The following is a 13,116-nucleotide window of genomic DNA, read 5'->3' as shown; positions in this document are numbered from 1 at the left end:
TGAGTTGCCTGTTCACACCCTTTGCCCATATTTCTATTGGATAAGTTCAGTAACACACAGATTTCATGGGTGCATAAGGAGAAGTTTGGAAAGGGGCCTTTACTAACTGCCACACAGCAAGAAAGAGGGAGCTAAGGTTGGGATCCAACCTCCACCCAACGCCGCAGTCTGAAGAACAGTACTTACTCTGTCTTGACCTTTGTGTTTACATGGGTGGGTCCATCTCTCTGTAGCTTTGAACCCTGAAAGAGCAGAGACCAGACCTACTCTGCTCACCTGCATGTCCTGTGCCCACGGAGGTGGTGAGGAACAAGAAGCAAGGAACAAAACCAAAAAAAAAAAAAGGTCCTTCCTGTGGAATTTCCATTCTAGAAGGTGGGTGGGTAGTGTGTGTGTATGGATAAGCACGTATTTCTTTTGGAATACCAACAGATAAAAGTCAGTTTTGAAAGTCTGCCAGGAAAAGCCATTGCTTGTCAGGCCTTTGGGAATATTTGCCCCATCTCCATTCCATCAAAGAGGCAGCTACACTCAGGGGATGGGACTTGTCAAAGGCTACACAGGCTACTTGGTGGCCAAAATGGTTGAAGTACATATGGGTGGCCATCCTTCTTTTTTAAGATTTTAGTGCTTGCTCATTAAAAATAATAAAACAGTAACAGCGGGATACCTGTCTGGCTCAGTTGGTAAACACATGACTCAATCTCGGGGTGTTGAGTTCAAGTCCTACATCGGGCATGGAGCCTATTTTTTTTTTTTTTTAAGGATTTTATTTATTTGACAGATCACAAGCAGGCAGAGAGGCAGACAGAGAGAGAGGGGGAAGCAGGCTCCCCACTGAGCAGAGAGCCTGATGCGGGGCTCGATTCCAGGACCCCGAGATCATGACCTGAGCTGAAGGCAGCGGCCTAACCCACTGAGCCACCCAGGCGCCCCTGGAGCCTATTTTTAAGAACAAAACAAAACAAAATAACAGTTAACAATAAATTGAGCATTTACTGCATGCCAGACTCTTCTCAGTGACTCACTTAATCCTCAGAACCTTGAGAGTTTATTAGATATATAGATACTATTATGCCCATTTTACAGGTGGAGAAACTGAGGCACAGAGATGTTAAATAACTTGCCTCAAGTAAGTTAATAAGTAGCAAAGCCAGATTTAAGTTCAGGCTGCCTAAGAGTCTATGTTCTTAAGCACTGGCCTATATAGCCTGTTTGCTATATGGATTATTTCTAGAAGGGTGCAAAAGGAACTGCTTACCAGGTTGGGAGTTAGGGAAGGGGCAAGGCCATTGACTTAATAAGTAAATAAATTGTATAATTCGTTAAAGGTGATAGGGACTATGGGGAAAAAACTGAGCTGAGATATGAGGGACTTGGGTGGGATGGGGGAGCGGAGTGATCGGGGATGGTCTAATTGAGAAGATGGCATTTGAACAGAGATCTGAATGAGGTGGGGGAGGGAGGCTTGTGAATGTCTTGGGGGGATGGACAGCAGTGGTGAGAGGAGGCAGGGTGGTGGGCAGAAAATGGTAGGGCCCACCACATTGCATGGGGTGTCATGGGCCTTGGTGACAATTTTGATTTTCACTCTGAGGGAGGTGGGCCACATGGGAGAATTCTTAGCACAAGAGGGACTTGGGTTTTTCCCAGTGGGAGGGAGGTGAAAGGATGAACAGCTCTACTGAGATATAATTCACCTACCATAAAATTCACCCATATAAGTGTAGTGTTCAGCGGTGTTTCATATTTTCACATAGTTGTGAATATTTCCATCCGATTAAGAAATTTTGCACCCTTACCTGTCATCGTCCACTATCCCCCCGCCTCTGGAAACCACTCATCGGATTCTCTCTCTGTCCCTTTATATTGGCCTATTCTGGACATTTCATATCAATGGAATTAGGCAATACATGGCCTTTTGGGACCAACTTCTTTGATTTAGCATGATGTTCTCAAAGTTCAGCCCATGGCAGCACGTGTCAGTACTTTGTTTCTTTTTACTGCCAAAGGCTATCCCACAGTCTGGACAGACCACATTTCGTTTTTCCACTCACCCATTGATATTTGGGTCATTTCCACTTGGGGGCTATTATGAATCATGGTGCCATGAACGTTCAAGTACAAATCTTTGTGTGGATGTATGTTTTCGGGGTTTTTTAAAGGTTGGTTCCTAGGAGTGGAATTGCTGGGTCATATGGGGACCTTAACCTTTTGAAGAACTGTCAGACTGTTCTTCTGCTGAATGAATGCAGAACAACTGCTACAGTGGCCGCAGCATTTTACTTCCCACCACCAGTGTGTGACGCTTCCAATTTTGCCACCTCCTTGCGAACATTTGCTATTATCTGGGGACTTCATCTCCACAGGATCCCTCTGGCTGGTCTGTGGGGACCAGGATGAGAAAAGCCAGTGAGGAATGGTGGTGGCTGGACCAGAGTGTGGAGAGCAGAGGAGGTGAGAAGTGACTGTGCATTGGGGACAGACGGAAGCTGGCATTAATGGCATTTGTCACGAGATCAGTGGTGTGAGAGAGGGAGGGAAGTTAAGAGTTACTATCAGATGGTTGGGACTGCAGTAGGAAGAGGGTTTGGCAGGTGGAATCTGGAGCTTGGTGCCATACCCACCAGACATCCAGCTGGAAATAGACAATAAGCGATGGGGTATTCGACCTTAGAGTTACTGTTGGCATTCACTGCACACTTCTTGAATAATTAAAGCTAAAACTGGGGGCACCTGGGTGGCTCAGTGGGTTAAGGCCCCTGCCTTCAGCTCTGGTCATGGTCTCAGGGTCCTGGGATCGAGCCCCACATCTGGCTCTCTGCTCAGCGGGGAGCCTGCTTCCTCTCCTCTCTCTCTCTCTCTGCCTGCCTCTCTACCTACTTGTGATCTCTGTCTGTCAAATAAATAAATAAAATCTTAAAAAAAAAAAAAAGCTAGAACTGAAGCCAAATCCAGGGTCTCGGTTTCCTCCTCCAAAAAATGGGCACAATACAATGCACTCCTAGGCTGTCACGAGGCTGGGGCCATTCCTTTGCGGCACAAGACAGCATTGCACACCTGGAAACTAAAGTTATGCGGGTGGAAAGAAGGCTGAGGTTTGCAGCTCCGGCGAGAAATGGAGGTTATGAACGGTTCGAGCAGCGTCGGTCAGTCCGTCTCCCCAGCCCCCTCCCAGCGTCTGGCTGCCGTCAGAGACGGGGAAAGGAGACTGGGTCGTCACCCTGTCTTCCCCCACTCTAAGCTGGGTTTCCTCCTTGGGGGCGGCCCGGGCCAAAACTGCTGATGGAAACCAGCTGCGGAAGGCGCAGAGGCTCGGCGCAAGCCCAGGCCCCTCCCCGGCGCCGGCAGACCCCGTTAAGGGGGAGGACGAGGGCGCCCTAGCTCCCCTCCCCCTTCTGCAGCCGGGCCCGGGGCCCTGGCACGTCCGGCGCGCCTGATGCTTTCCAGATGTGAGCCCGGTTCCCCTCCCCCACCTAGGCCCGTTGCTACTTCGGGGTTGGGGGCGGGGGAGTCAGGGTCTGATACCCTCATATCAAATGGCTGCCAGGCACCTGGGCCGGCGTCCCCTTCCAGCCGGTCTCGCTTCCCCATGCAGTCGGTAAAAACCGAATTTGGATGGGCTGACTGCGTGGAGACCCCCCCTTTCCCCCAACACCCGCCGCTCGGGACACGCCTCCGCCAGCCCACGCCCTTAATGGTCAGCCCCGGGACGCGCCTCTTCGGAACCCTGCCCCAACCACGCCCACCAGAGCGCCTGGGCCACGCCCCTGGGGCGCGCCCTGCAGGCCCCGCCTCCGCCACCCGCCCCTGTGGGCCGCGGGGTGTGCGAGTTCGTTCTTCTGTTGGCTTCTATGTTTCTAGGTGTCTGCGTTTCTCGGTCCCTGTCTCTGACTCTCTATATTACTTTTCTTTTTAAAAGACTTTATTTATTTGACAGAGAGAGAGAGCACAAGTCGGCAGAGCGGCACGCGGAGGGAGAGGGAGAAGCAGGCTCCCCGCTGAACAGGGAGCCCGAAGTGGGACTAGATCCCAAGGACTCTGGGATCATGATCCCAGTGGAAGGCAGCTGCTTAATAACTGAGCCACGCAGGCGCCCCCGACTCTCTCCATGTCTCTCTGTGTGTCTCTCCTATACCCTGCATGTCTCTGTCTCTGCCTTCTCTGCCAGTCTCTGGTGCACCTACTCCCTAGGTCTCTATCTCTCCAAATTTCTGTCTCTGCCTCTCTTTCTGCCACACTGCCTCTCTCGGCAACTCCCTACCCCCTCTCTTTGAACTTCTCTGTCCCATTCCATCTTCAGTTCTCTCCCTCTGGCCTCCAGCCCCCGCCACCGTTCTGTGTCCTGGTCTTCCTCCGGGGTCTGCAGCTTGCTCTCCCAACTTCCACCTCCGCCTACGGCTTCGGCGTTGGCGGGCCACGGGCTCCCCCGTGTGGCTATCAGGGAGCAGTCGCGAGAGACCCGAGGGCTGAGTGTGGATGCCCGCAGGCATGTGCCTGAAGCTGGAGAGACACCGTGGGTGCCCCTGGGTGACACCGGGGAATGATGTGTGACGCCAAGAGACTGTGTGAGTGTGTACTACCGTGAGATTGTGCATGACGCCAGAGGCTGGTGTGTGGCTGTGTGACCTTGGGAGGTTTTGCGACTACCAGCCAAAGGGTATGACTGTGAAACCATGTGTTACACTGAGAGATTGTGCCCGATGGTGTCTGTGAGATAGGAAAGATGACGCGCGGGTGACTGCGTGGGACCCCTTGAGGTTGGGTGTGCCTGAGACACTATTCGGGGGACCGGTTGAGACATTAAGAGATTACGTGAGAGCGAGAGATTGTGTGGCACAGTGTGCAACATGGGGAGGACACGAGTGCTGTGTGTGTCACACGGCAGATGATGTGTGACAGAGAGTGAGACCGGATGAGTGGGACACACTCAGAGGTGGTGTGAGAAGGTGGTGTGACAGGCCCCAGGGGAGTGGGGGTGACAGAGGGACCATGTGAGTATGACAGTATATGTCAGCCACACTGACGGACTGTGAGAAACTGTATGACTCTGTGTGGCACAGATCGTGTGGGATAGTGAAAGACTGTCACAGTGTTGTGACAGCGTATGAGGGCGTGTGTCACTGTGTGGGGCCCTTGGAGATGAGAAGATGAGCGAGATTTTGTGCCTGTAAATGTGTGCACCACACGAGACTGCAGGGTGAGGGTGGGGACGGCTGTGTTCGGTGTGAACTGCGCAAGGCTTAGCAGGAGCTTGTGTGTGTGACAGTGTGTGGAGGGGACACTCTGTGAGGGACTGTGTGAGACTGTGTGTGACACCAGCAGATTGTGCAAGAGCAAGCATGACTGTATGTGTGTGTGTGGGTCACTGGACGTGTGACTGTGTCTCACCATGTAACACCACAGAATGTTGTGGTTGTGTGACAGTGCTCCCAAAGATGTCATGTGAGTAATTCCACGTCACCGTGTGAGACCCTGGTAAAAAGTGTGGCGGAAGTTGCTGTCAGGTGTGAGACCCAAGTTTCAGCTGCCTGCGAATGTGTGTGATGGACGTCTCGAGAGACTGCGCGTGACACTGGGTGAAATTCTGTTCGCACACAGGACAGTCTAAGATAGGATATCTGTGCTTGTGCAAGGTGGCATGGACGCTTTGCGGCAGTTTGAGGGGTTCAGTGGCTGTGGCACCGTAGGGCCCTGTGTGTGGAGCGTGTGGGTTGGTTGTGAGACAGGTAGTGTGCCTCTCTGTGTGAGGGGCTGGGGTGGGGTGACACAGGTGGCAGGTGTGACAGGGTGGGAAAGCACATGTGATGGAGTGACAGGCTGTGCGGGACTCACAGGAGATGTTTTTGCGAAGTGGGATAAGGACAGGGTGTGGGACACACTGGGAGAGATTGTCTTTTCCTGAGAGGGAGTGTGTGTGTGCCCGTGTGAGTGTGTTCCAGAGGGACAGAGACCGAGGCAGAGGCAGAGACTGAGAGGGGAGATAGGGAGAGAGAAAGGGGGAGAGCAAGAGACACCCAGAACAGGAGCAACAGAGACACAGAAACAGAAAGACAAAGAAGGAGACAGACAGAGGGCACCCAGAGAGACAGACCTGAGGCGGCCAGGGCGCTGAGGACAGCGGCAGTGGCAGCAGGAGGAGGCGGGCCCTCAGGGGCTAAGCCCCGGGGGAGGGGGTGGGGCGGGACTGGGGATGGGGGGGACCCAGACGCTTTCTCCCAGCCACCGCCACCTGCTCGCCATCCTAGCCCGGAAGCAGCAACAGGTAGGAGGCTCGGATCTCCACTGCACAGCTAATTCCTCTGCCCGATTGCAGCCTTGGTCTGTCTGCCTGGGAATGAACAAATGAGTGAGCGAATGAATGACTTTCTACTTCTGCGTCTCCAACAGTCTATCTCTCCCCAAGCCCCTCCAGTGCCTCCCTCTCTCTGTTCCCCTGTCCTTCTTTCCTCTGTCCCTTTATCCCCGCTGTGCCTCACTCTGTCCCTCCATTTGTCCATCTCTCTCTCCTTTCCCACCCCCTTACTCCATCCCTCCAAGACCCTCCACCTCCCCTTCTCTGTCCCCACTCTGTCCCTTTGTCCCCTTGGATCAACCTGTCCCTTTCTTTACCGCCCTATCTGTCCTCCCCTCCCTCTACTCCTTCCGTGGCTCCATCTTTTCATCTCCACCCCCCCACCCAGTCTATTTCTTCTGGGCCTCAATCTATCCCTCTATCACTTGGTCGTCTCTCTCTCCGACCCTCCATTTGTCCCTCCATCCTCTCTGCCCCTCTCCCATTCGTGCCTGGGTTACTCCCCCACCCCCAGCCCTCTCTCTGGCTGCTAATGAGCAGAGGAGCCTTTGAGGTGGCCAGGGCTGGGGTGGGGGAGCTCCCCAAGGGGGCCGGAGGGGGCAGCTGCTGCCAAGGCCCTAATGAGGCCCCCTCTGCGCCTTTCCCGCCGCGATCTTAATTCCATGTTCTCCCCGGAGCCACCGCTAATTGGCCTGGGGAGGGCCCCCTCCTGGCTCCTGCTCTATCCGCCAGGGGGCTGAGGACACCTGGATCCCGATCCAGCACCTGTGGCCCTGTTCTCCCGTCCCTCCCTCCACCTGCCTCTAGGTACCCCATCCTATGTACCCCTCACCATCTTCCCATGCCCCTCTCCTCCCTGTTCCTCTGTCCCTCCTTTGGCCTTCCTCTTGGTCCCCCATCTGTACGTCTCCTCATTCCTCTTTCTCTGTTTTCCTGTCCCTCCCTCCATCTCTGGGCACCCCATTTGTACGCTCTTCCATCCACAAGCCTGTCGCCGGGTCCCAGGATCACTGCCATCCTTACCTGGGGACTCAGACTTGCCCCAGTCTAACCCTCTCGGCCCCCCACTCCCGCCCTGCTTTTAAACTCTTCCCCGCCCTCAGCCATGTCCAACAACATGGCCAAGATCGCGGAGGCCCGCAAGACGGTGGAACAGCTGAAGCTGGAGGTGAACATCGACCGCATGAAGGTGCGGGGTGGAGGTGGGGAGGAAGGCGTGGGCTCCGGGGCTGGGGTCTGGACCCGGCGCTGCTGGGGTAGGGCGGGTGGGAAGATTCCCTGCAGAACGGGGCTGGACCCGGGGGGCGGGACTCGGGTAGGGGGCGTGGTCACGAAGGGGGCGGAGCCGGGCCCGGGGAGGGGTTGGGGAGTGCCCGGGCAAGAGGCGGGGCCTTGGGCGGCTGACAGACGGACCTCACGCGGGCGCCCCCAGGTGTCGCAGGCGGCGGCCGAACTCCTCGCCTTCTGCGAGACGCACGCCAAGGACGACCCGCTGGTGACGCCGGTACCCGCCGCGGAGAACCCCTTCCGCGACAAGCGCCTGTTCTGCGTTCTGCTCTGAGTCTTCCTGACCGCTTACCCGCCCCTGCCAAACTATGGATCCAATAAACGTGGTGACTGTGGTGGGACCCGTGCTTTGGGGGAATGTGAGGCACGCCCAGAACTTGGGACCGTCATGGAGGAACCTGCGTCCCTTCTCATCTCTTCTGAGTGTGTGTGGAATGTGTTGGGGGGCGAGGATTCGCGGGGTGTGTGTGGGCGCGAGGCTTGCACGGGAGGAAATGCGCTCTCTGGGCTCTGACCTCCACAGAGCACTCCACGATCCTGAATTTATTTAATCATTTCCATAGCCCCAGAAGGCCGCTGGCTGCTTGTATAGTACCCATTTTGCAGATGAGGAAACTGAGCCAAAGGAGGTCCCTTATACCAAGTCACAGAGCTAGGAGGTAATGGGGTGAGGACCATGGCCTCCAGCGCTGAATCTCCGAACCCCCTGAGCTGGCCTCTCTCCTCTCTTGGGCTGTAGATTTTTAGGAGTCCCTGTGCCCGTCGCCCCTTTCTCACTTCCCTGAATGACCAACCCCTGCCCCAGGCTTCTTACCTCTGTCCTTAGCACTGATCTCTGTTTGTTGTTCATTCATTTCTGTGGTAGCTGCTGTGCGACCAGTCTCCTTGGGTAAAGCTAGGAACCTGGTTGTGACTGAGACATCCCTGGCCTTGCCCTCTTGGGACTCAGAAACCCTTGGGAGGGAGACAGACCTATTCCCAGATAATGGTGACCCTGAGCGGTCAGGGCTGGGGTGGGGGAGCTCAGAGGGTATACTTGACTTAGCTTAGGAATCAGGGAGGACTTCCTGGAGGAGGGGACACCTGAGCTGAGACAGGGTGATAATAAAACTTGGGAACCAGGAGTGGCGCCTGGGTGGCTCAGTCGGTTAAGTTCTGCCGTCAGCTCAGGTCATGATCCCAGGATCCTGGGATCAAGCCCCACATCGGGCTCCCTGCTCAGTGGGAAACCTGCTTCTCCCTCTTCTGCTTCCCCTGCTTGTGCTGTCTCTCTTTCTCTCTCTCTCTGTCAAATAAATAAATAAATAAATAATCTTTAAAAAAATCTTACAACCTGGGGACCAGGAGGAGAGAGAAACGTGGCTAGAGGGGGAGGAGACAAATTAATATGTACTATTCTTTCCTTCAACAGTTATTTCTTTGTCCTGAGGACATAGGGAGGACTGTGACAGCTTTGGTTCCTGCCCTGTGTTTCTCAGTTCACACATGGGTGGCCCACAGGACATTTCCAGCCTGCAGTTCTATTTATTTCATCTTTTATTTATTCATTTATTTTTGGTTCTTTACTTTTGGCCTACATAATGTTTAAAAAATGTTCTTGACTTAGTGACCCAATGGAAAAATAGTAGCCCTTTGCTTAAAAGTCCTTATTTCCAGCTTCTCCCAAAGTGGAAGTGTGGGTGATCTCAGACCCATATCCACCTCAGGGTGACCAGAGACTGGGAGGTGGGACCTGGGCTTTTCAGCTCTCCAACGTCAACACCATGCCCCAACATCTCCTGCTTAAGAAGCCTCAGTGCTGGGTGTTATTTTTCATGGAGCCTAGTCAGGGGCTTCTTAAAGTGGAATGTATCACATCCTGAATGTCTGCTGAAATGAGATGAAGGGGTGCCTGGGTGGCTCAGTCGATTGGGCGTCTGCCTTCGGCTCAGGTCATGATCCTGGGGTCTTGAGATCGAGTCCCACATGGGGCTCCCTGCTCAGCAGAAAGACTGCTTTTCTCTCCTCCTGCTTATGCTCTCTCTCTCCCTCAAAGAAATACATTAAAAAATCTTAAAAGGAAATGAGATGTAGATTGGGTGAGCTGTGGGTTTGGTCAATTATTTTACCAGGTTGGCTAGAGGGCCATGGGGTTAGAGACCCCCTCCTGTCTCCTCATCCCCACTTCCTCTTTTCTCTGGAATAACACCTGTGTTCCCCAGCCTGTGGCTAATGGGGACCAGACCCCCGAGAATCTGGATGGAGCTGGCTCACTGGGCCGTGTGTGTTTCTGGTGAGTGCTCCATTATTCACATTGGATTAGGGTCCCCTGGGCCCCAACTCTGAGCTTCCTGTTGGGTTGAGGCAGGACCAGCTGTAATTACATCTCCCTCCTGCCTCTCACCCCTCTCAGCTGGCTCCAGGCCGACTTGCATCATGTCTGTGGGAGCCCCGGGGGACACTGGGGACAGAGAGAGCCAAGGATGAGCTGGGGGGCGGAGTGGAGCTGGGGAGTAGGGTTACTGGGAGGGAAGTTGCCAGAGAATTCTGGAATTTCTCAGACCCAGCATCCTTACATCCTAGAACCTGAGAAGCAGAGGAATCTAGAATTGCAGACCTCAGAGGGCTGGAATTCTGGAGTATTTCGACCCTGTGGGGCCAGAATCTTGTTCCTTTGTCCGGCTGGGATCCAGAGCTCTGCAACTTCAGGAATGTAAGGATTTCCTGAGCCTAGACTGTAGGGATTTAGATCCTTTTAGAGCTGACATCGTGGGGCTGTGTATTGTGGATCCTTGTCCTTTACATTCCTGGTCTTGGGGAATGGAAATCAAAACAAGCAAGGGGGCTGGATGAAGGGAGGGCTGGCAGGATGGAGGTCTACCTGGAGGAGGTGTGGGAGGGAGGCGGGGTGGGGGGGTGGCGGGCGGATGCTGGATGAGCCAGACAAGGCAGGTCCCGTGTGACCAGCATCCATGCATGCAAACCTGGGTAATCTTGTTAGTGGGTATGACTGTAGTACCAGCTTCTGGCTACCCGCTGCTCTTTCCGGCCAGCCTCCCCTGTGAGGTCAGCTCTGGGGTCGGAGCCAGGCCAAGAGGCAGAGAGGGCACCACCTGAGGAAGTGCTTGCTGCTAGCAGTCCCTTCCCACTTCACCCCAAACCCTGAAGGGCGCTAGGCTGCCCCTCCCAGCAGCTGTCTGCCCTTTGCACTCCACATGCTCTGAGCCATGCTGGGCTCTGCTGAGGGGGGTTAGGGGAGGGGTGGCCCCAAGTCACAACTATGGCCATCATTTATTGGAGTCCCATTTCTGAAGCCCCACCTCACTTAATTCTCAGATGACCCCCCAAAGGACTCTGTTTACCCCCATTTTATAGGCATGGAATCAGGCACAGGGAAGTGACAGCCCCTGGCCAGTTGGGGCTTGAGGTTGGAGTGGACCCTGATGGATGAGGGTTTAGGAGGGATTGGAGGTGTTGGAGGGGGTCCTGAAGGACAGAAGTGAGGGTATCTCAGAGGAGGGGCCCAGGCCAGGCAAAGACAAGGTGGGAATGGCAAGAGTAGAGCCCCTTGAAGCAGGGACGAGAAGCAGAGGCTGGCAAGGGCCCATTTGGGGTGTAGGAGAGGGAGGTGGGCAGAGACAAATGGTTCCTGTTGGAAGGCGTTGGCACCTGGCAATGAGGGACGGGTTAGGAGGGTCACAGAGCAACTTCCTGCAGCAGTGGAAGGACACAGGTAGACAGGTTGGCTTGGCAGGTGTGAGCAGGAGATGGGATGTGCGGGAGCGCCTGCACCCCTTAGTGTGTGTGTGGGCGGGGAGGGGTACGAGGTGGGGTCAACCTCTTCCCAGGGCAGGGTCAGGACACCAGGGAGTCAGGAGAAGGTCAGGCCCCGGGTGAGCAGGGTCTTAGCTCAGGGGCAGGTCCAGAGGGGGGCCTGGGCAGGCAGCTGGAGGCACTGGCCAGCAAGCAGGCGTGGGAGAGGCCCAGGGCTGCGGATGACTCAGTGGAGGATTTCTGAGCTCAGGCTCCTGCTCTGCCCTTCCTCGCCACTTGGGAACATGCGTCCATCAGATGGTGCCCTCAGAGCCCCTCTGCACCCCCCACCCTCGGCACCCTGGAAGTGGGTGAGAGTTTGTCGAACGAAGAGCAGCTGGTTTGAGGGCTTCCTGGAGGCAGGCAGGGGGGACTCGGTCCCTAATCTCTCACCACACCCCCAACAGGGGCAAGGCAGCCACGGCGACCGACGAAGAACATCCAGGCTGAGCTGGGGAAGTTGTTGTCCAGAGTCTCACAACACAGCAAGTGACTGGTGAGGGGCAGGAGGGACGCTTCCAAAGCCGCTCTCTTCCCCCTGTGCCAGGCAGTCCCTCCATGCAAACACACACACACACACACACACACACACACACACACACACACACGGAGACACAGCCATAAAGAAGTCCATGGGCCCACAATATAACCACGCACGCACAGACCCACAACGAAGTGGACAAAGGAACACAGATGTACAAATAGTTGAGAAAATCATGCCCACTCACAGCCACAGTGCCCACAAGCACACACTTTCACGGTGCTGTCTAAATGCGCCGGTAGGGGGCGCCTGGGTGGCTCACTGGGTTGGGCGTTTGACTCTTGGTTTCAGCTCTAGTCATGATCTCTGGGGTTCGTGGGATTGAGCCCCATGTTGGGCTCCACACTCAACCAGAAGTCTGCTTGTCCCTCTCCTTCTGCTCCGCCCCCCACCTCGGATAGATAGATAGATAGATAAAATATTTTTAAAAAAGATTTTATTTATTGAACAGAGACACCGCGAGAGAGGGAACACAAACAGGGGTAGTAGGAGAGAGAGACGCAGCCTTCCCGCAGAGCAGGGAGCCCATGTGGGGCTCGATCCCAGGACCCTTGGTTTATGACCTGAGCCCAAGGCAGACGCTTATTGACTGAGCCACCCAGGCGCCCCAATAAATAAATATTTTTTTTAGATTTTATTAATTATTTGACAGAGAGAGACACACAGTGAGAGAGGGAACACAAGCAGGGGGAGTGGGAGAGGGAGGAGCAGACCTCCAGCTAGGCAGGGAGCCAGATGCAGGGCTTGACCTGAGTACCCTGGGATCATGACCTGAGCTGAAGGCAGACGTTTAATGACTGAGCCACCCAGGCGCCCCAAGAAAAATATCTTTTAAAAATGCTCACTTCAGTTCCGCAGGCCCCACTAATGTCACACAGACCCACGCCTGAAGTTGACGTGTCCGCCACAGCCCCTTGCACGCCCTCTCCTGGGTGCCCATCTTCCCCTCCCAGGGACTGTGCCGGCCATTCCCCGTTGTCCCTGGGCCGCCCTCCTTCCTCTGCCCCTGTCCACAGTCCTTCTGGGGATTCCCGAGTACTGTTCAAGCCGTGGGAGAGAAGAAGGGAGGCTGATTCACCCTCCTGGAGCTGTTCCTTCCCACACTCCCCCCAACTCCCAGTCCTGGAAGCTGCCCCCTCACAGCCCAGCTGGAGTGACTTCTCACCCCCAAGACACCTGAGGGAAGAGGGACCCTTTGTGG

At 54.9% G+C, this 13,116-nt stretch overlaps 1 protein-coding gene across 2 annotated transcripts; it reads left to right on the top strand.

Moving 5' to 3' along the window:
• The first annotated feature begins 4,135 nt into the window (after positions 1-4,135).
• On the top strand, positions 4,136-8,700 carry GNG8 (G protein subunit gamma 8). 2 transcript variants are annotated; one of them, XM_032326427.1, is made up of 3 exons: positions 4,136-4,568; positions 7,399-7,484; positions 7,728-8,700. In XM_032326427.1, the coding sequence occupies exons 1-3, from the start codon at positions 4,544-4,546 to the stop codon at positions 7,854-7,856; spliced, it is 240 nt and encodes a 79-aa protein (XP_032182318.1). In that variant the 5' UTR covers positions 4,136-4,543; the 3' UTR covers positions 7,857-8,700. The 2 variants fall into 2 exon arrangements, with proteins under 2 accessions (XP_032182318.1, XP_032182319.1); XM_032326428.1 differs by lacking the exon at positions 4,136-4,568 and adding an exon at positions 6,033-6,265.
• The last annotated feature ends 4,416 nt before the right edge of the window (positions 8,701-13,116 follow it).

The sequence above is a fragment of the Mustela erminea genome, chromosome 19 (assembly GCF_009829155.1).
Source record: "Mustela erminea isolate mMusErm1 chromosome 19, mMusErm1.Pri, whole genome shotgun sequence".
NCBI classification, from domain to species: Eukaryota; Metazoa; Chordata; class Mammalia; order Carnivora; family Mustelidae; genus Mustela; species Mustela erminea.
The sequence above is the reverse complement of the archived record's forward strand: the minus strand, read 5'-3'. Positions and strand labels throughout refer to the sequence as shown.